At 35.8% G+C, this 22,631-nt stretch overlaps 1 protein-coding gene across 15 annotated transcripts; it reads left to right on the forward strand.

Moving 5' to 3' along the window:
- Window positions 1,393-22,388, forward strand: LOC109326803 (regulator of nonsense transcripts UPF2-like). 15 transcript variants are annotated; one of them, XM_019559630.1, is made up of 20 exons: window positions 1,393-1,501; window positions 1,693-1,778; window positions 2,390-2,477; window positions 4,072-4,274; window positions 4,997-5,341; window positions 5,549-5,653; window positions 5,778-5,905; window positions 6,482-6,658; window positions 6,974-7,055; window positions 8,820-9,107; window positions 9,212-9,409; window positions 9,500-9,601; window positions 11,175-11,426; window positions 11,512-11,730; window positions 12,088-12,258; window positions 13,307-13,492; window positions 20,193-20,514; window positions 20,545-20,666; window positions 21,231-21,609; window positions 21,920-22,388. In XM_019559630.1, exons 2-20 carry the CDS (start codon window positions 1,716-1,718, stop codon window positions 22,051-22,053), a joined length of 3,564 nt encoding a protein of 1,187 aa, XP_019415175.1. In that variant the 5' UTR covers window positions 1,393-1,501; window positions 1,693-1,715; the 3' UTR covers window positions 22,054-22,388. The 15 variants fall into 15 exon arrangements, with proteins under 15 accessions (XP_019415175.1, XP_019415183.1, XP_019415184.1 ...); XM_019559638.1 differs by lacking the exon at window positions 21,920-22,388 and adding an exon at window positions 20,770-20,781 and having other exon boundaries at window positions 20,193-20,577; window positions 20,638-20,666; window positions 21,545-21,641; XM_019559639.1 differs by lacking the exon at window positions 21,920-22,388 and adding an exon at window positions 20,773-20,781 and having other exon boundaries at window positions 20,193-20,577; window positions 20,638-20,666; window positions 21,545-21,641.

Consider the following 22,631-nt stretch of genomic DNA (forward strand, 5'->3'; position numbering starts at 1 on the left):
TAAATTGAGTTGAATTTGAGCTGAAAAAATAGTTCGATATTGAACTCAAATTAAAACTCAACTCGAGTCAATCCTTGACGAGTCGAGCTGAACTCATTTTTTCTTGAGTGAAAGCTTCTCTTTACCTTTACCAAAAAAAAAAAGTTATATGAACTTTTAAGAACTCTAGGAAGATGAATAAAAAATCTCAAGATACTCCCCAAGGTAGAAATACATAACCACATGAAGATGTGCATTTAACTCATGAGCCAAATCTTTTCTCCCAAAATATGTATCACTTCATGTACATTTTGTTTCTTACTAGTCAGAAAATGTAAAGTTAATATATATTTAATTCATGTTTTATCTTTCTCACCAGTGAAAAAATAAAAAATACATATAATAGCGATACATATTTTTAGACATAAGATGAGTTCCCCTTAACTCAACACCTTTATTATGTCCTACAATCTTGCTAGATTTTTTTGACCAAAATTGTCACAAAATTTAATTAAAATGGATGATAAGATGAATTCATCCTATTAGGGACAAAGAATATGTGCCAAATGGTGATCATACTATGAGAGGAACCATGATCCAAAGCATCTTCAATAAGATTGCTTATGTATTTCTCTAGATTCATACTTCAAATCTTTCTAAACCAAGTTATCATTTATTAATCCACGACCAATTGAATGATAAGATTTTATCTCAAAACTAGTTGATAATGAAATAAATAACTTAACATGAATTATAAATATAAGTGTAATATTTATATATTGTTAACATAAAAAATTATACAAAATCAATACATTATTTATCATTCATTTATAATATATTTTGAACAATCAATTATATTTTTTCACTATAAATATTTAGAGTATCTAAGAAAGTGCTCACCCTTTAAAAAAAACTAATGAAGAGATGTTTGTAGATTTTTTTATTCATTTTTGAACTCAATAATACAAAATTGTTGCTTAGAGCTCGGAGAATTCTTTTTTAATATAATTAAGACGTATCCTTCATTTTGGATAAAAATCTAATCATTTTTTAAGGTGTGATTATTTCTCTTAACAAATTTCATATGAATCGAACATTTGATCTTTTGATTTATTTGATCATCTAACAAGGTTTACCTTTACGGTACAAAACTAATGTCTAAAGTATATATTTTTTGTATTACCGAAGATATCACTCACCTCTTTAGATAAAAAACTAATATTTTTCATGATTGTCTCTACTAGTAAGTGTCGCTCCCTAACCTTGAGAATAGAGTAAGAAATTACACCAATAGACCAACCTTTCATTGTAATGTTTGAAGTATATTTGTTATTATAAGAAAAAACCCTAAATTGAAAAATCCACCCCTATTATAAATGTTTGAAGTTTATATAGTTTCTCATTTCTCACTATATACCCTACACCAAATATCCAATTTCATCTCATAATAACCAAACCTTCATCCTCACTCCAACGACACCGTTTCGACTTCCATTCACGATTCCTTCGTTTCTTCACTCTCGTAATTTCCTGTTCCCTCTTCAATTTTCATTAATTCCATTGTCACGCACCGTTTCTCTCTTAATTTTCATTTCTACTTTCCATCACGGGTTAAAAAATGAAGAAATAAAGGAATGAGTGAAGTTTGAACCCTAGTGCATCTTTATTTGTTGTTGTTGAATATTCAGTGTTATTCGATTTCTCAATGTGTAGGTGTGTGAACACAAGATACGAATATGGATCATCACGAGGATGAATGCCGCATCGAAGGCCAAAGTACTAGCAAACAAGATGACGAGGTTGTAATCATTTAATGTGAATCTTAGAGCATGCTTGTTTAAGTTTTTTTCCAAAGTAAAAGTGATTATTTCAATAAGAAAAATCACTTCCAACCTTGTACATTTGCTTAGCTTTTTTCTAAGCAGAAGCTGCAAAAAAAGGAGCTGAAATTCAACTATTTTTAGAAGCTATTTTTCAGCTAATTACTTTGCAGAATTACTTTTTTTGTTAAGTCTTAACAAACGGACCCTTAATGGCCCATTATATTTTACTTTAGTAATTAGTACATTGGTTTGGTTGCACTTTTATTTTTATTGGTTTCCTCTACGAAAAATGTATGTTTTGTAAGGCTTAGGTTGTTTAACTATTGTACTCATGTTAGCTGCACCATTTTCTGTTCTTATTAGTATTAACTGTTAAGTGAAAAAATTATGCTGCTACTTGGAGGGTTACTATGAATTGGTTAAAAAAATTAGTATCTATGCTTATTTGTGGATGGATGGACTATGTAGCTTATGATAGGGGTGTTGTTGCTTTGGATGGTAAACGGAAATTGTATAATATACTTATAGTTATTGGATGATTCTTTCGTAAAAACTTGCTTACTTGTATCATTTCTAATGATATGCAGGAAGCTGTTGCTCGCCTCGAGGAAATAAAAAAATCAATTGAGGCTAAGATGGCTTTACGTCAAAGCAATTTGAACCCCGAGAGGCCTGGTTAGTCATTGTTTCTTTTGTTCTTTTTTTTAATATATGCTGATTAGTTTTGTGCTGGCAATACGAATGCATAAAATTCTTCAAATTGCCATAGTGTGCTGACTCATGCAAGAGCTCTTGCTCAAGTGTACCATGTCTGTTAGGAGCCTACTTGATTGCAGGACTGAATTGAATCCTAGACACTAAGTCATAGACCTCCTTTGTGACCCCCTCCCCAAACTAACTGAGAGACTTCAAGATAAATTCTATTTTAAACTGGTGTAAAGAAATGTTATTTCTTATTCCATGAATTTGCTTGGAAACATCAATGAGAATGATAATTGGTGCCAGATTGATCTTCTTTTCATTCTTATCATGGTTTCTAGCATTTACCTTGGACAACTATTCCTGGAGTTCTGGATACATTTTGATGGCAGCATGTATTGCTTCAATTTATCATGTTTTGGATGATAAATATCATCTGAAAATGAGTTATTTAGTATCCCAATTTAGAAGTTTTAAAACTGGTTAGGCTACAAGTGGTGTGGTGTTCTTCTGATTGTTTACCATCAACGCATAAGGAGATGTGGTGGGGATGGGATTTTTCTGCATTGTGAGTTTTAATGTTGGTGGAAGATTCTTCATAAGATAAATTAAATTTCATTTTCCGCTCAAGATAAGGTGGGCTCATGTATTATCCATGCTTCAAATACAAATTCCAAAGGCTCTTGCATGAGTGAGCAAATGAAGAGATTAAAAAAGCCATCCCTAGGCCTCCACCTGATGCTTGAAGCTTTCCTAGTTAGTTTAGTCCTTTACATCATGGGTTGAATGAAGACTATCTGCTAATAAGTTCTGGAGTATAAGAATTAAAGAATTATAAAGCTGGGTTGTCTACAAGTGAAATGGTGTGCTGTTCTTCTGATTGCTTATTATCAATGCATAAGAAAATAAAAATGGCCGAGATGAGATTTATCTGGTTTGTGAGCTTTAATATCCATGAAAGAAGTATGGTGTCTACTGTCATGGTGTGCTTTATTGTTAGTTTCTGTATGAAGGGTAACTTTCAAGATATGATGCACAGTGGATAATTCCTTAGAAGATTTGTTTTAGGACTGAATTCCCATGGGATGAAGTTTTATTATTCAGACTTTATGGTTGTAGTTCGAACTTCATCACTGTTGCTTTGATATGTGGCCGTTACTTGCTATGTAGAGGTTTAATATGCGTCGAAAAATTATATTGCAATTCCTGAGCATGTTTCCCAGTATGGAGTAGAACAACTAGGTAGTTGATAGTTTTTTGGTGAAAGGATAATTGGCAATTCAAAATTTCAATTTTGAAACTGTTTTTTTGCCCTTGTTAACAATAACGATAAATGACAAAAAGACCTTGTTCTTAATTGGTCTCTGTTTTTTTTCTTTCATTCAGCACACTGGTGTTGTTTAATACATGTAGTTGATCCCACCTAGTGGGAAAAAAACTTGATTGTTTTTGTTGCAACAACAATGTGCATAAAACCCTTTTATGTATTTGGTGGATTGTCTTGTACGTGCATTGTATTGTTACAAATAGTTGTTGCACAAATAATGATAAATCTGCACTTTTTATGCAGACGCAGGATTTTTAAGGACTCTGGATTCTAGCATTAAGCGCAACACTGCAGTTATCAAGAAACTGAAGCAGATTAATGAAGAGCAGCGTGATGCACTGATGGACGAGTTACGAGGTGTCAACTTAAGCAAATTTGTCAGTGAAGCTGTGGCATCTATATGTGATGCCAAGCTTAGAAGTTCAGATATACAAGCAGCAGTTCAGGTATGTGCTTTACAGTTTTCTTCCTATTTTTTACACACCAGAAAATATTTCTTTAGTATTAGTTTGTTGTGTGGGTGTAAAAGTGAGGGTGAAAAGAAACCAAACCAACAGGTCTGATAAAGATCTAATTATGTACACAATTAAATTTTTATATTAGAAATTATATCATGGAAGAATGAACAGAGAGAAAGGGGTCTTTGAATATTATTTGATTGATATGGTGTAGATAGCATACAAAACACTAACCTACCCCTTCTATTCACAGTAATTACTAGGTCAAGCACTAGTGTTGGTGTGGTATGCCTAATACAATCCGAAGCACACGAACACAGAATGACTCATAGCCCTAACCTAATTTTATAACCAAGACTATCTATACACTTGCATAACGTGTGTAAGTAAGCACATTGTATTTTCTCAAGTCATTGGTATCCAAGTAGTCATTTTTGTTTCTCTTGTATTTCCATTTCAACATTCTGCATTTTTGGGCTTGCCATTACATTTTATTTTGTTCGTTCTTGTTCTACTTCTGTATACTTGTTTTTTTCTTAATAAATTCTTCATTCCTACAAAGAAAAATGGTTAATTTCATAGTTGAGCACATAGATTGAATTTTTAATTCTTCGCGGCATTGCAAGGTTTTTCTAGCATTTATTCGGTGCATATATTACCTTTACTTGACTCCTGATATATATGACTATCACTTGCTTCTTTTTGGGAAGATCTGCTCTTTGCTTCATCAAAGGTACAAGGACTTTGTGCCAAGCCTGATTCAAGGGCTTCTCAAAGTCTTCTCTCCTGGAAAACCTGGTGATGAACCAGATGCAGATAAAAACTTGAAGGCAATGAAGAAGCGCAGTAGTCTGAAACTTCTGTTGGAACTTTATTTTGTTGGAGTTATTGAAGATGGTGGCATTTTCATTAATACCATAAAGGATCTTACCAGTGCAGAACAGCTAAAAGATCGGGATGCTACACAAACAAGTTTGACCCTACTTTCTAGCTTTGCTCGGCAAGGGAGAATTTTTATAGGACTTTCTGTTACTGGGCCAGAAATTCATGAGGAGGTATTTCTCTTCATTATTCTTCGTTGATAAGATTATTGGCACTATCTATTACTGTTTTTTCTCTTCTGCTTCCAATCCGCCTTTCCTGGTTTTCATTGACTTAATCAGTCTCTATTTTAAATCAAGAATGCAAGTTCAGCTCTACCCTTCATTTGTATTATATTATTGGCTACTTCTATATGTTTCTGAACTAACATGCTGATACAGTTTTTTAAAGGTCTTAACATCACGACAGATCAAAAGAAAGTTATACGGAAAGCATGTTATTCATTTTATGATACTGCAGCTGAACTACTTCAGGCTGAGCATTCTGTAAGAGTTTCTGCTTTTGTGAACATTATTTTGTTTGTATTCACCTTCTTGGTTTTATTCTATTAAATCCTGTGTGCCAATAGTTTTGCCCTTTTTATTATTGATGGATTTTATTTCTTGACAGTCACTTCGACTAATGGAGCATGAAAATTCTAAAATTCTTAATGCAAAAGGAGAGCTCAGTGATGAAAATATCACTTCATATGAAAAGCTTCGTAAATCGTATGACCAGTTATACCGTAATGTCTCATCGTAAGTTTCTTATTTGGTTTGAAGTATTTCTTATTTGCTTGTTCAGTGGATGTTCTTGGTGTATGTTGACTTAATATAATCTTTCAAAAATATGAACCCTTGGTTAAGGTTTACATGTATGGCTGCAGCCTGCACATGCATATTTTGGCCTATCAATGGCGTAAGTTATGCATGCAGGGTTTTAGCTAGAGATAGATAGCCAAGAACATTTGAGGCAAATCTAGATATGATTATCTATTGTTTAGGATAGTTTTATGGGTGAGAACTCTGTTAGTTACATACATAGATGATACCAGGTTACTATATGTTGGGTTAATATTGTGTCCTGTCCGAGGTAGGCTGCACCCTCCAACAACTGGTTACATCTCTTGGCCTAGAGTCCCCAAATCAATATAAAGGAAAAATTTGTATGGTCTTTGTTTGATTAGCAGTGCTTCACTAGCTCGGATGATCAACCTGCCATTTCTTTCTATTAGGGATCGAAAATCAAATCATCCATTAGTAGAATGTTACTTTAATCGTGTCTAATAATTCCCTTTAATTCTTCTATCCTCTTATTATGATTGTTGCTTACAGATTAGCAGAAGCGCTTGATATGCAGCCTCCTGTGATGCCCGAGGATGGCCACACAACAAGGGTTACTAGTGGTGAGGAGGCTACTTCTTCTGGTGCTGGGAAAGATTCTCCTGTCGCTGAACCTATATGGGATGATGAAGATACAAGGGCTTTCTATGAATGTTTACCTGATCTTAGGTTTGTTTATCTAAGACACAAAGGAAGTATTTTACATTAATGGGTATATATTCTTGGGATTTTTAACGGGAATAGTGTAATAGTACTTGAGTGGTTAGTCCTGCTATAAAATGATGAAGTGTTAGCAGGACCATCAACCTCTTCAGTTATTAACGAATCTTCTATAAGTAATTTCATTCACTTGTCCTTGATCCCTATGTTACTTCTTTTTTCAACATTTAAATGATTAATCCATGGTTTAAAAGTTTTCTTGATTTCTTTTACCATTATTTTTTATTTTAGATGACACTTATCCAACCTTTTCTTTTTTTGCAGAGCTTTCGTTCCCGCTGTGCTTTTGGGAGAAACAGAGCTAAAAATCAGTGAGCAATCTGCGAAGAGTCAAGACCAACCAACTGTAAGGAATCATGCCTGTGATAGTTTTTTAATCCATAATCAGAATCTTCTTGTTATTTGTTTCCCTTACTTCAATATTCTGTCCTAATCCAAGAGTGCTTTGAAATTGATATTTCTTATACCTTCAGGATCCCCTGTCTCTGCTAAGAATCACCCATGATGCTTTGATACCAAACTAGTTGTTCTTTAAACACTTGATGGATGATGGTAGAGTTAGTTTTTGTTTTTATGTTTCACTATCAGTGTATAACTTGGTATGCTAAAGTGGAAAAATGTTAGAAACTACTGGAACATAATATGGTTAACTTCTTCTGGTCCATCTGGTTAGGTAGAGATGGTCTGATATTTGGGGACAAGAAAGTGACAAGGGAAGGGTTATTTGATCAGGGTAAAGGTCTATCTTGATAGAACTATCATGTCTTTATCTGAATGCTAGTACAGCCAAATATTTGTCTTCTAATCTAACCTACTGCACATAGGGTGATTGTTAGATGTGTGTTGGGTAAGTGTTTCGGAGTGTTGATATGTGAACTCTTTTGTACATGGGTGAAGTAACCCTTATACTTAATCTTAATTAATTGTCTTATAAAATAAAAATAAAATAAGTGTATAATGTGGTTTCTTTCCATTATTTTAAGTATTGGCTGGTTTTTCCATGTTCAAACTTTTCCTACATTAGATTGCCTACGAGCTCTTGCACTTAGGATACTCAGTTGGTGGGAGTCAGAGAATGATGGAGCAAAACATACAAGTTCTATTCCATGTTTGTTGTATTTTGTAAATAGACCTGAACATGACATTAGGTTAAAAAGTGGAACATTTTGTTCTACTGAAGGGATGGAAACCAAAGAGAACAGAACATCTCATATCTTGTGTTCTGTTCGCACAACAAATGCTACCTTCATTGCTTTTTCCCTTAACTGAATTTTCTGATCTAAACCTTATGATCCAACATTATTGTTTTAATCTTTTGAGATTTTATTTCATGTGTGGTGCATTAAATAAATGATTTTTTATACACTGTAATAACTGTTTCAAATATGAATTTTGGATTTTCAGTAGTTAAAGTTCTGGCTTGTTGAACCATTTGTTTGCATTGTTTAGTACCAAAAAACCTATTAGGTGCACCTGTTTGTTGCTTCAAGTTTCACTTTGATTGCTGAATTTCTATTGAGTCAAGAACGCAAGATAACCTCTCTATACTCTAACTAAGTGTAGTGTAATTCTTGACAACTATTTCAAATGTTGCATATCTATTGAACTTTTGTAATAGAATTATATATCACTATTATGTAAATGGGACCACCCTAGCAATTAAATAATTTCACCTTTTAAGAGACACAACAGTATCTAACTGAATGCTGGGATTTGGGAAGTTAAGAACCAACAAAACCATAAACATAATTTATGCGGATATCACGATGGACGGGTGAACATAAAAGAAAAGATGTTAGAATCATCATTGATAGTTGATACATTCTTTTGTTCATTCATGTCATTTTATGTTGATAAATTATTGTTTCATATTCTTGTATCTGTTTTCCATGTTTTTGAGCATATCTTATTGTCTGCATAATTGTGTACTGCACTTGTCTTTTCTGTATACTAAAATACTTTTTCTATGAAAAAACTATCACGGCTACTTCCGTTACCATGTCATAATTCTTCATTAATTAATGATATGAAGTTTCTTCATATACAACCACACTAATCCTAGCAAACCTGTTGCAATTGTTCACTGACCTCAAAATTTATGATTATCAAGGAAATTGTACCTGAATCAGACAAAGGTCAACTAGCCACCTATGAAAGTGGAGAGGTCTCCACAGAGTCTAATGCTTTGCCAGAGGGAGAAAGCACAGAAAGAGTGAAGGATAAGGAAGAAAAAGAAAAGTCTAAAGAATTGGACAAAGAGAAGGAAAAAGAAAAAGATAATGACAAAAAGGGGGAACATGAAAAAGATAAACTCAAAAGTCTTGAAGGGACAAATTTGGATGCTTTACTGCAGAGGCTTCCGGGTTGTGTGAGCCGGGACCTTATAGATCAATTGACTGTGAGGATATCTTATTGAGCTTCATTACTCATCATTTTCTTAGATTTTATTGTTCCCCCTTCATTACTATTAACTATTATTGCCTTTTTAAATACAAATATTAGGTAGAATTCTGTTATCTAAATTCAAAATCAAATCGGAAAAAACTTGTGAGGGCTTTGTTCAATGTACCGAGGACATCTCTGGAGCTTCTACCATATTACTCACGCATGGTTGCCACACTCTCAACTTGCATGAAGGATATCTCTACATTTCTCTTGCAGATGTTGGAGGAGGAGTTCAACTTCTTAATAAATAAAAAGGTTAATTTAATGTTAATTTTTTTATTGAGTAGGGTTAATTTGTCATCAGATTTATAGTTAGGTAATTACTTTCTTGGAATGTCGTAACAGGACCAGATGAACATTGAGACTAAGATAAGGAATATCAGGTTCATTGGAGAACTTTGCAAGTTCAAAATTGCCCCTGCTAGCTTTGTTTTCATTTGTTTGAAGGTATAATAGACTATTATAAAACACGACTAAGAGTTTTTAATTATAATGACAATTTTCTTAATTTTCCAACTTATGTTTTGGAGCCACTCTTATGATGCTGAAAGGGTTCATCTCATCATGAATCCCGTTTTTATTTTGATGCTTAGCTTTCTAAATGTTAAACTCTCCTTTTATCATTTCACGAATCGCAGGGAGAATTTTTTTGAGAGAAAAGACAAAAATACAACTATTAGGAGGGGGTGTTGGGAAGTAAGTCTCTTATGGCCTGCCTCGTTCTCTTAGGCATGGTTTAAATACCTGTTGGGCTACTTCTCTCGTTGGTAATTGGTTTTGAGATGGAACCTTTACAAAGGGTAACATATCCTCCAAATCAGAAAATCTAAATTCATCCTAAGTTTTCTGATAGGATTCGGTTCCTATCTAGAAGAAGACTATTAACATAGTAAATGGAAGTAAACACAGGTAATGTAAGAGCAAGATGCTCCCAGCAAGGAAAAAAGGCCAATTCAGATTATCCCTCCCTGTCATGAATGCTCTTTAGTTATCAGATCTAAGATCTGTTTTCTTTCTTTTCTAACTAACATTTCATCCTCCTTCATTACATGCTTGTCCCCCCTAATTGGTGTTTAGGCTCAGCCTTAACAACATTTAGGCCATTATCACATGTTCTCCCTTTTACCTCATTCCCTACAAGTCTATGACTATAACCCTATTTTCTTTCAAGTTTATTTTGCGAGTTAGGACACCTGTCCAATCTCCTCAATAACTGGTCCACAACATTCTTCTTCGGTGTACATTGGTGTAAAGACAAACAGCTAATTTTGTCAACACTCACTTCCCTTTTTTCAACCTAGCTTTGTGCCAACTTCTTGATGGGACTTTCTCCTTTTGCTTGTAGCAACTCTATGAAGTAGTTTAAGAGTTAGCATCTCTATTGTTTTCAATTGGAGCCTATATTTTTTCTGCCAAGTAGTTTGTCCTCTAAGAGACACTTCTTCTAATTCTTCTCTCAACAGTCAACATAGATCTCGTAGATGTTTGTACCATGGAAAGGGGCGCTCTCCATTCCTGAACTTATCTAAGATGTCAATTATTTTCATAGTCTCTACTCTTTCCATACTTTAATTAATGTCTCCGAAAACATTCTGTAGCAACTCTTGATTTTTTTTACTGACATCTTTGGCAAAAGAGTGAATTGAATGAATAGCTAACCTACATTTATTCAAAGTGAAAGGAGGTGGGGCTGTACTTAACCTTGCAGGATGATAAAATGATAGGAAAGTGATTTTGGATTTTCTGTAGTATACTTTCTTGAATAAGATCCTGAAATACGCCCTCCCAAGTGCAAGGGATAAGAAATCCAATTCTCAAGGAGACAATATACCCACTCATAACTGACCAAGTGATCTGGGTATTAGACTAAATTATTTTCAATTGATTGCTTTGTGAAACTCCATACGCGTTGCACCCTAGATTCTGTTTGTTGAGATGTGCAAATAGAATGAGTTTATGTAAGTTTGACATCTTGGTATAGAAAATGCAGTCCTTGATTGATGTTTTATTGTCCTTCCAGGCCTGTTTAGATGATTTTACTCATCACAACATTGATGTAGCTTGCAATCTTCTTGAAACATGTGGCCGTTTTCTATATCGGTCTCCAGAAACTACTATACGTATGGCTAACATGTTGGAAATACTAATGCGCTTGAAAAATGTGAAAAACTTGGATCCCAGACACAGTACTTCAGTGGAGAATGCATACTATCTTTGCAAGCCACCGGAAAGATCTGCACGAGTAGCTAAAGTTCGTCCTCCATTGCATCAGGTGTAACCTTTATTTCAAGTTCTTTTTCTTTTCTTACTAACTTTCAATATCTAAGCTTAACATTTTATCAATATCTTTGTTGCAGTATATCAGAAAATTACTTTTCTCTGATCTCGATAAGTCTACCATCGAGCATGTGCTGAGGCAACTTCGTAAATTACCATGGAGTGAATGTGAACCATATCTTTTGAAATGCTTCATGAAGGTCCACAAAGGGAAATATGGTCAGATCCACCTGCTTGCTTCTCTTGCTGCTGGGTTAAGTCGCTATCATGATGAGTTTGCAGTAGCTATTGTTGATGAGGTTGGTACCTTTTGTATGCTACTGATTTCTTGGTTGTTGTGTCTTCATCATGCAATAAACCCATCTGGATTTTTGAGGGATGCCTATTTATTAATTACCTCATTTTTGTACCCCCAGAGCATATTTTATTATACTATTTTTTCATACTAAAGAGTGTTATTGCACACTTAATTTAACATCTTAAATAATAACCAACATTTCATTTTTTAACGATTCAAATTTTAAATTTGCTATTGCGAGTTCTACAATAAATAGTAGCGTGAAGGAAAACTTTGCAGGTGGATCCCTTATGGGCAGTTTTATCTCAAAATGATTTCGTTTTGGGGTTGAAATGTGACTTCAGAATATGAATTTCAGGTTTTGGAGGAGATTAGACTTGGGCTAGAATTAAATGACTATGGGATGCAGCAAAGACGCATTGCCTACATGCGGTTCTTAGGGGAGCTTTACAACTATGAACATGTAGACTCATCTGTTATTTTTGAGACACTATATCTCATTCTTATATATGGTCACGGGACACCAGAGGTATTAATTATATAGTAGTTACTTTTATACTAGGAGAGGAAGGAATTTATCTTTTACAATTGGCCTTGTTGCTAGAAACACATTTCCTTTAAGCTAGGCATGCCTACTCTTTTGACACCAAAATATCTTGGATGCTTTGAGTTTCTTTCAAGCTTTCCCTTTTCCATAATCATTATGAAAATTATATTTCTTGTACTCTATCATTACGATGAATTTTTTGCAAGCCTTATTTGCCTATTTAATCTTTATGTTATGTATATTAGCATGGGATGATGAAAATGAATGTAACATCAAGGAAATGAATGAGGGTTTAGTATTTATTCTCATTTTTTATACAAGTATTTATTCTCATTTTGATAAAATGGAAACGATATAAAAAGGTTAGAGGATGACATCCAGTTATATTTTATGTTTTCTTCACTGTTCAACAACCAATAATCAACAGAAAATCATTCCACTAGTCGGCTATATAAATCAAAGGTTCCTATTGGGCTATTTCAGAAGCTAAAACTTTCAATTGAACCATTTAGGGTAAGGTCTTTGTTAATGATTTGTCTGCTCACAGTTTCTTCAATCTTGTCATGAACCATCTCTCCTAAAAGCTTAAGCTGTTAGATGGAGGCACATGAATGATTTTTTATCATAGGAGTTATTCCATATAGAAGAGAGGACTAGGAGTGGCCAACCCCAAAAATGCCAGTGGATAGGGATTAGATATGTTTAAGTGAGGGCAAAAGAGAAAACTGATGTGTTTAAGATGGCAAAATAGGAACTTTATCTGTTTAAGGGAGGATAAAAGTGTAAAAGGGAGATTTCACTGAAACTTAAACATGTGTTCTATCATATGCCTTACCATTATCCATCATCTTTGGTGCTTCCTTGACTTCATTATTATTTAAAAAATTAAGTAGTTGATCACATGGATGTGTTGTACAGGACTTGAACACAGATACCTTTGAATTGTTTTTGTTGATTCATTAAATTATTTATTTGTGTTTTTAAATGAAAGCCTTATAACATTATGGATTTCATTCTTTCATCCTGTCAGCAAGATGCACTGGATCCACCTGAAGATTTTTTTCGTATACGGTTGATTGCTACCCTTCTTGAAACTTGTGGGCATTACTTTGACCGAGGCTCTTCTAAGAGGAAACTTGATCGGTTCCTTATACACTTCCAGAGGTATATTTTAAGCAAAGGTGCATTGCCCCTGGACGTCGAATTTGACTTGCAGGTCAGACAAGCATCCTTTCTGTTGATGCATTATGTGTTGCTTAAAATATTAGAATGATAACTGTGTTTATGCATTTAATGAATTGGATTAGCTATGCTATTTTGTGTTTACTTAAGTATTAAGTTTTGGATTCTAATCATAGATTTTTAATTTTTTTACTGGCCTTTTTTGTGCGACATATCATGTCTTTGGTATAATGGTATTGCATTTAATATAACATTTGGATATATAGAATTTTGATGTGCCATATTTGAATATATTTTCCTTTATCATTTGGTTTTACACTTCTTCAGAAGATATTTTGTTTTTTTATTGTTGTTTATACCTGAGTGACCGGCCTGCTTTGTTATGCCTTTAGATGGTGGAATTGAGTGTCAATATAAAATAATGTTTCTTTATATGATTGTCGTACTGAATTATCTAATTTAACAATCTCCAGCTGAAAATATATATTTACACACACACATACATGAGTTTTGCTAATATGAGTAAAGCATTATTTTAGATTGAGTAGGTTAGCATTGTGCATCAAAATATTTGGACAAAAACACCATTAATGCTTTGAAGTGTTTTAGTGACAAGGGCATTTTAATAAATTGATTTTCCGAAAATTTAAAAAAAAATCACAAATTTCTCTCTCCCCCTTCACCCCAAACTCATTGTCAATCGATCTCATTCCTCTTTGGTTCCTATGAGACCCACCATTTTTGCTGCTACTTGGCTGCCAGCTTTCCTTGTGTGAAACCGCCATTTCCTCCCAACTCAGTTTCAACCACCATTTATGCTGCCAATTATGACACTGTTTACGGTGCCAATCATGACCATCGTCTAAGATCCATTATGGCTCCTGCCCCATTGACGGCATTGACGCCAGATACCAACCACTGTCATTCTTGTTCAGTCCCATCGTCCGCAACCACCTTTTTCTCTACCTGTCTCAACGAACAATGAAAATCATGATTTTGACCCTATGAGCTGGGGCCATTATGATTTTGTTGCTTTGCTAAAAGCCTAAAAGTATATGTTGAAATTTGAAGGCACCCTTATGGTTAACTAGGGAATAATTGAAAGGGTTTTTTCAAGTGGAGAGGGGAAAATGGGTCTGATAGTATTAGGATTTGATGATGAGAGGAAGAAGAATCAGTGAAAACGAGGGTGAAGAAGAAGGAATCCCTTCGGTGTGTGAGAGAGAGAGAAAAAGACGAAGGAAGAAATAGAAATGAGAAGAAGAGAGATAGTGTAATCTGTTTTATGAATATAAAATGTATTGAAAAGTTAATATTCAAAGGGCACAGGCTCAGTATTTCAAGAGCATAGAAAAGAAAAGGTTTAATGTATCTGGACAGGCATAGGGGCCATATATATTAAAAGGGAGATAGTTACAATGCAGTTACATAAAATAGTTAAAACTGAACTACTCTAATATTCCCCCCTAAATTTGGAGCCATCATGACCACGTTGAGCAGTACATAGATCAGTCACATGAAGCTTATATCGGAGAAGAAGAAATCTGGAGGTAGAGAGAGGTTTAGTGAGAATATCTGCAACTTGATGCTTGGAGGAAACATGCTCAACAAGTAACTGCTTGCTAATAACCCTTTCTCTAACCCAAAAAAGATCAAGCTCAATATGTTTGGTTCTGGAGTGAAGAACCGGATTTCTGGAGAGTAAGACAGTGCTCATATTATCAAAATAGGCAACTGGAACAGAGGTTTTGAATTGCAATTCCTGAAGAAGACTTTGGATCCAGATCATCTCACTAGCAGCAAGAGTCAAACTGTGATATTCTGCTTCAGCTGTGGACCGAGCAACCCATTCTTGTTTCTTTGACCACCATGAAACCAAATTAGGGCCAAGATAAACACATGCCCCAGAAGTAGACTTGCGGTCATCAGGATCAGATGCCCAATATGTATCACAGTAAGTGTAGAGAGAAAGAGGATGATGAGGAGATGCCGGTTTTAATAATAGACTATGAGTAATTGTTCCTTGGAGGTACCGTAAAATTCTTTTTAAAGCTTGTTCCTCTTGAGGTTGGGAAAGAAACTGACACACCTTACTGATACTGTAGGAAATTTCTGGTCGAGTAATAGTGATGTATTGTAAGGCCCCAGCAAGAGACCGGTACAATTTTCCATCCTCTAAGAAATTGCTCCCATGTCTAGTAAGCTTGCACCCTCCAACCATAGGAGTAGGAAGACTCTTCAGATTATCCATATGGAATTTTTGTAACAAGTCTTTAATGTATTTGGGCTGAGTAAGAAGAAGAGACCCATTCGGAAGTTTTTGAATTTCAATACCCAAAAAATAATCCAAAGCACCAAGATCTTTGAGGGCAAAGGCAAGATTCATCTTTTCAATGAGTTGCTTAATCAAAGCGGAAGAAGTTCTTGTGATTATGATGTCATCAACATAGCACAAGACAAACAATTTATGTGTAGAAGTAGTTAAGAGAAAAGAGAGTGATCACATCTGCACTTTCGAAAACCAAAGGATAAGAGAGTTCCTGCTAGTTTATCAAACCAGGCCCTGGGAGCTTGTTTGAGACCATAGATAGTCCTGTTCAACTTTCAGACTAAAGTGTTGTCTGAGGACTTGAACCCCTCTGATTGTTGCATATAAACTACCTCCTCAAGAACTCTATTAAGGAAAGCATTATTGACCTCAATTTGTTGAACATCCCATCCATAGGTAAGAGCTAAGGTCAACACAACCCTTACAGAGACTGGTCTTACAACAGAAGAGAATGTCTCATTGTAGTCAAAACCAGGTTTTTGATGAAACCCTTTAGCAACCAACCGTGCTTTGTATTTATTAATGGTGTCGTCAAAATTTTCTTTTACCTTGAACACCCATTTGTACCCAATAGCTTCTCTATTCTCAGGTAAAGGAACCAAATTCCAAGTATCATTTTTCATTAAAGCATCAAATTCTGCTTCCATAGCATTTCTCCACTCAGGAAAGGACAAGGCAATCTTTGCTGTTTTGGGTTCAACATAGGCAATAAGAGCACTAGGAGAAGATACAGTCCTAGAGTGAACAATTTTTGATCTTGTAAGCATTGGGTGAGTATTAAGAGGCAACACCTGACTAGGACCAGTAACCAGCGAAGGTGGAGACACACACAGAGAAGAGGATGAATTGAGAGACCGGTGAGAGGGAGTAGTTGAGGACGTAACAGGTTGGGTAGTGGCCGAAGTAGAGGAAAGAGGTAAGGTATTTAGAGACGAGGGTGGAGACACCACTGAGAGAGGGATACACACACTACTACTAGGTTGGCAGTCGGATGTGGGAATGGGAGAAACAATGAAAGAAAACTTGCCCTAGTTGAAAATAACATCACGAGAAACATACATTCTACCCTTAGAAGAAAGACATTTATACGCTTTGTGATGTGAAGAATACCCTAGAAAAGTACACTCTTCAGACCTATATTGCAGCTTATGTTTTGTATAAGGTCTTAAACAAGGAAAACAGGCATAACCAAAGATTTTTAGGAATGTGTAGTCAGGAGGGGATTTGTAAAGATAAGTATAAGGAACGTCACCCTTGATAGACTGACTGGGAATTCTATTTATAAGATAAACAGCGGTGTCAAAAGCATACTCCCAATACTGTAAAGGAAGAGAGGATTGGGCAAGCAAAGTCAACCCCATTTCTACAATATGCCTATGTTTCCTTTCGACTACCCCATTTTGATAATGAGTGTGAGGACAAATAATTCTATGATGAATACCAAGAGTTTTCAAAAGGGAAGAAAAAGGACGAAACTCCCCACCCCAATCAGTCTGGACAGATTTTAAGACTCCCTTAAACTGAACTTCAATCATAGTATGGAATTGCTTAAAAATACTAAGAGCTTCAAACTTTTGTTTGAGAAGAAAAAATCAAGTGTATCTAGTGCAAGAGTCAACAATGGACATATAGTATTTGAACCTCGAAACAGATGCAACCGAAGAAGGTCCCCAAAGATCTATAAACACCAACTCAAAAGGAGTGGAATAAACCGTGTGTGAAGGTCTTGAAGGTAAACGATGCGATTTACCTAAAGCACAAGCGCTACAAAAAACAGTATTGTTTTTATTTATGAGGGGAAATTTACAGTGTTTCAAAATAGACTGCACAACTTCTTTATTTGGATGACCTAACCGAGAATGCCATAACAAATACAAAGTATCATCCCTAGAGTTTGTACATGTAGGAGAAACAGAAAAATTACAACACGGCTGGATATTAGAACTATTACTGCTAGAAACCGAGGATGACAGTGAGACTGGTAGCCGGAGATCGGTGAAGACATATAACCCTTCAGGACCGAGAGTGCCCTCTAGAAGTAAGGTACCATCAACCTGAGATTTAACACAACAATAATGAGAATGAAATTCAAAATACATAGAGTTGTCCTTGGCAAATTGACTAACACTAACAATGTTCTTGGTTATAGAAGGAACCAGAAGTAAATTTTTAAGTGTAAGAACATGTGAGGGGTTGTGAGGTGATTGAAACTCGGTCGTACCAATACCTGTAATAGGTGCACTAGAACCATTACCCATAAAAATGTTGTCAGATCCAGATAGGCCAGTAGAGTGCATCAAATTTGACGAATCAACAGTAATGTGATGTGTAGCTCCAGAATCATGATACCACAACTGAGAATTGTAAGCTATTGGGTCAATACCAACCGAATGACGGAGAGGGCTAGGCTGCCCTTGTGCAGGATGAAAAGAATCACAATGAGACTGAGCAGGTGACATAGGAGTCGGCCCTAAAACAGAAGGCTGAAGATGTCCCAGATGTAACACGGGAAGGACATTATTTCCATAGAGTTTGCTGAAAATGAGAGGGAACATTACTTCCATACGCAGGACGCATAACCTGAGTCGGGGATGCATACTGAGCATACTGAACCGGAGAAGCAGGAACCTGTAACTGCATTACCAAATCAAACCGGTACCAGCATTGTAAGGCCTCATGACCAGATTTGTTACACAGTTGACAACGAATAGTAATTCGACCACGTCCAGAACGATAGCCCCTGCCACGTCCAGAATAATTGCCACGTCCTCTACCTATATGCGGTGCCCCAGATTAGTACTCAGCAACAATATACTAATACCCAGCAGGAGTATCTAACACCACTTGTGAAGGAAAACCAATTGCTGCCTGATAGTGTTGATTCTGAAACTGTTGATGTCCAACTTTAGAGAATTGATACTTGAGAGAGGAACTAGCAACATTAGTTGAGAATACCTAGGATGAATCCTCTCCAAATAGGTCTCATGAGCCATTAAAAGAGACTCAAGTTGAATAAAAGAGCAAGATTCAGTTCTATTATTGATCGTAGTAACGAAAGATTCATATTCGGAAGGAAGACCTTCAAGAACTAAACGAACCTGTTCACGGCCGGAAATAACCTCACCAACCGCAGCAAGAGAGTGAATTAATGCCTTTATGCGAGATACGAACTCAGTAACATTCTGAGTACCTTTCTTAATTGTGCGAAGTTCAGAGAGAAGAAGTTGGCTTCGAGCACGAATTAAGGAATCAAAGAACGTATGAACTTCATCCCAAATCTGCCACGCATGCTTGAGCCCTAGCACTCGAGATTGAACGGATTCAGAAAGGGACTGAAGCAACCATGAGACCAGGTGCTGGTCTTGTTCTTCCCATTGCAGAAAAGCTGGATTCAATCGTTGAAGATCACGATCTTCTTCTGAGAGAAAACGAAGCGGAATCTGCGGATTCACCACAAATCGTTCAAGCCGATGTGAAGCTAGGACGACTTCTACCTGTTGTTTCCAGATGAAATAATTTTTCTCCGAAAGTTTTGATGAAACATTGTGAGAAAAAGTAACTGTCACCGGAGGAACCACCGTTGAAGGTCGAGGAGGAGAGAAGGTGACGCCGACGGAAAAGAATCCATTGATCTTCAGGATCTATAAGCTCTAGATACCATATTAGGATTTGATGATGAGAGGAAGAAGAATCAGTGAAGACGAGGATGAAGAAGAAGGAACCCTTCGGTGAGAGAGAGAGAGAAAAAGACAAGAAGAGAGATAGTGTAATCTGTTTTATGAATATAAAATGTATTGAAAAATTAATATTCAAAGGGTACATGCTCAGTATTTAAAGAGCATAGAAAAGAAAAGGTTTAATGTATCTGGACAAGCATAGGGGCCATATACATTAAAAGGGAGATAGTTACAATGCAATTACATAAAGTAGTTAAAACTGAACTACTAATTGAACTACTCTAATAGATAGGAATAGAGAGGAATGAATGATTGAGGGGGTTGGGAAAGAGGGGAGGGAGAAATTTATGATTTATTATTATTTTTTAAGTTTTCATGAAGTCAAATTATGAAAATGTCCTTACCATTAAAGCTTATTTCAACAAAACATGAAGGGTGTTTTTGTCCAAATATCTTGATGCTCATTGCTAACCTACTCCTAAAATAAGGCTGTACTCATGTTAGCAAAACCCTATATATATATTTACATTTGGAATGAAATAAAATTTGCATGTTATATCTGTCTTGGAAATGTGCTAGTTTTTATTTATATAATTGTAGCCTTTCTTTTAGAATTTACTTGTCAGTAACAGATTTTAAAAACCGAGACAAAATCCACCTGCTGATGTTTAAAGTTAACTTTCTCATTATTATATATATTCATTTAGTTCATTATTTGTTGCATATAGGATATGTTTGCGGACTTGCGCCCTAATATGGTTCGATACACATCTATTGAGGAAGTGAATGCAGCTCTAGTAGAACTTGAGGAACATGATCATATAGTTTCCGTGGATAAGGTCAGCAGTGAAAAACATTCTGACGCTGAGAAACCTCCAAGTAGGGCCAGTTCCAAAAATGTGGTAGGTGATGGACAGAGCATTGATAATGGTGCAGAAGAAAATGGAGTACGAGGTGATGCTAATGATAGTGACACTGATTCACAGAGTGATGCAGTCGATGTAGAGGTTCATGATGACGAAGATTTGGATGAGGAGAATCATGATGATGGTTGTGAGACCGAGGATGAAGATGATGATGGTGATAATGGGCTTGTACCTGCTTCTGATGATGAAGATGAAGTCCATGTAAGACACAAGATGACAGAGGTGGACCCTCTCGAGGAAGCTAAGTTTGATCAGGAGCTCAAGGCTTTAGTAAAGGCAAGGGTTTACATGATTTATTATATGTTTATTTATTTGAGAACATTGTTAAGTATTCTCGGGGCTGATATGATGAAATTCTATTTTTTCTAGTCTTTGTTAGAAGAAGAAAAACATAATAATTTTTATATCTTATAATCTTTTAGTGTGTAAAAGAAGATCTCTTATGATTTATTTCCTATTTATATTTTATGATTTGTTCCTATGATTCTACCTTTTAGTATAAATAGGTCTGTAAGGGTTGTCTTTTGTAATCAGCTCAACATATGATCACGACATCATATTAATAGTAGTCTCAATTTTTAGTTTCTGTTATCTCTTTTCCTTCATCCCAGGGACGCACTTGTCCTAGAATGATATTAGTATAAATGGCAGTGTTAGGTCAGGTTTTTTTTGGGTCATAACATCATAATTACCAATATCTCCTTTTGTCTTTTCCATCCAATCCTTAAATTTCAATGGTCTATCATTGTAAGGTAAGAGTCAACTTAGGAAGAGAGGTCAGCATTCTCCTGGTTTAAGATCTGTACATTTTCATAATACTTGGCTTCATGATTGACGCAGGAGAGTATGGAAGAGCGAAGCCGGGATCTACGTGGCCGTCCTACACTGAATATGATGATTCCAATGAATATACTTGAGGGATCCACCAAGGATCATCATGGGAGAGGAATTAGTGTGGAAAGTGGTGATGAGGCATTGGATGATGAGAGTGGTGAAAACAAAGAGGTTCAGGTGAGAGTTCTCGTGAAGCGTGGGAACAAGCAACAAACAAAGCAGATGTTCATCCCACAGAATTCCTCACTGGTGCAGAGTACAAAACAGAAAGAAGCAGCTGAGCTTCAAGAGAAAGAGGACATTAAGAGGCGTGTTTTGGAGTACAATGATAGAGAAGAGGAAGAGCTTAATGGATTAGGGACCCAGCCAACTAACTGGCTGCAAAGTGGAGGTAGCAGGGTGAGTGGCCGCGGACACACTTTGGATGGTACCAGTGGCAGGGGTGGTGGATCACGGCAACGACATCATAATTATTATACTGGCAGTGGACTCTACTATAGCAGAAGAAGGTGAATGGTACTTCATTAAATATGAAAGGCATATATTTTATGCCATCTGCTTCCCCGCAGCATGACAAATATTTGATAATAAAGTCGGTCCGACATCCGTCATTTATCACCATGTCACAACCTTGTATTTTGCCAGTTGCCACTATCCATGCTCTGCCTTTCAAACTATTCATGGCAAGAGCAAGTGTTCACATATCTTCTTGGTCAGTGGCGGCTTAGAACATGATCCGTTGGCGATGCAACGAGCTGTGGTCTGTGGAGAGATGTGCACAATGTCGTGGTTTCCTGACCTAAGCTGTGACATGCAGGATTGTTGGTAAGATCATAGGTGGCATGCAGACATGCTACTCATGGAGTCCTGTAATTATATCATGGCCTCCAAGTTTCTTGTATAGTTATCTGTATGAAGGGATAACATCATTACTTGTATGGTTTGCTGGTGATTTTTAACTTTTTAAGTCAACCATGGGGTTGGGTTATATTTTACTAAGGTTGAAAATAGGCAAATTATGTGTTGCTGACTTATTAAAAATTGTTGAAACTCAGTTCGAAAATCACTTGCCTTGTCTTTAGTCATAGTAACTGAATGTATTTTTCACTTATGTTGCTTATTATCAACATTGCATCTATGGTAATTCCATGGAAAATTAGTTGAGCAGGCTATAATGATATTTTTGGTTTCATAATAACTGTTTGGGTGGTTATATAGGTAGAGGAAGTGTTGTTAGTTGTGTTAGAATAGATTGGACTACCTATATTAAACTTGATTTGATTCAATGATAGAAAAATAATAATTTGGTTATCACTTCATTCATAACTATCTTATTTCTCTCTCTTTCATTTGTTAACTACTTTCTTTACATGGTATTTGGGCACCTATGGGTTAGTTGAATGCACT

Source organism: Lupinus angustifolius, chromosome LG14 (genome assembly GCF_001865875.1).
Source record: "Lupinus angustifolius cultivar Tanjil chromosome LG14, LupAngTanjil_v1.0, whole genome shotgun sequence".
NCBI lineage: Eukaryota > Viridiplantae > Streptophyta > Magnoliopsida > Fabales > Fabaceae > Lupinus > Lupinus angustifolius.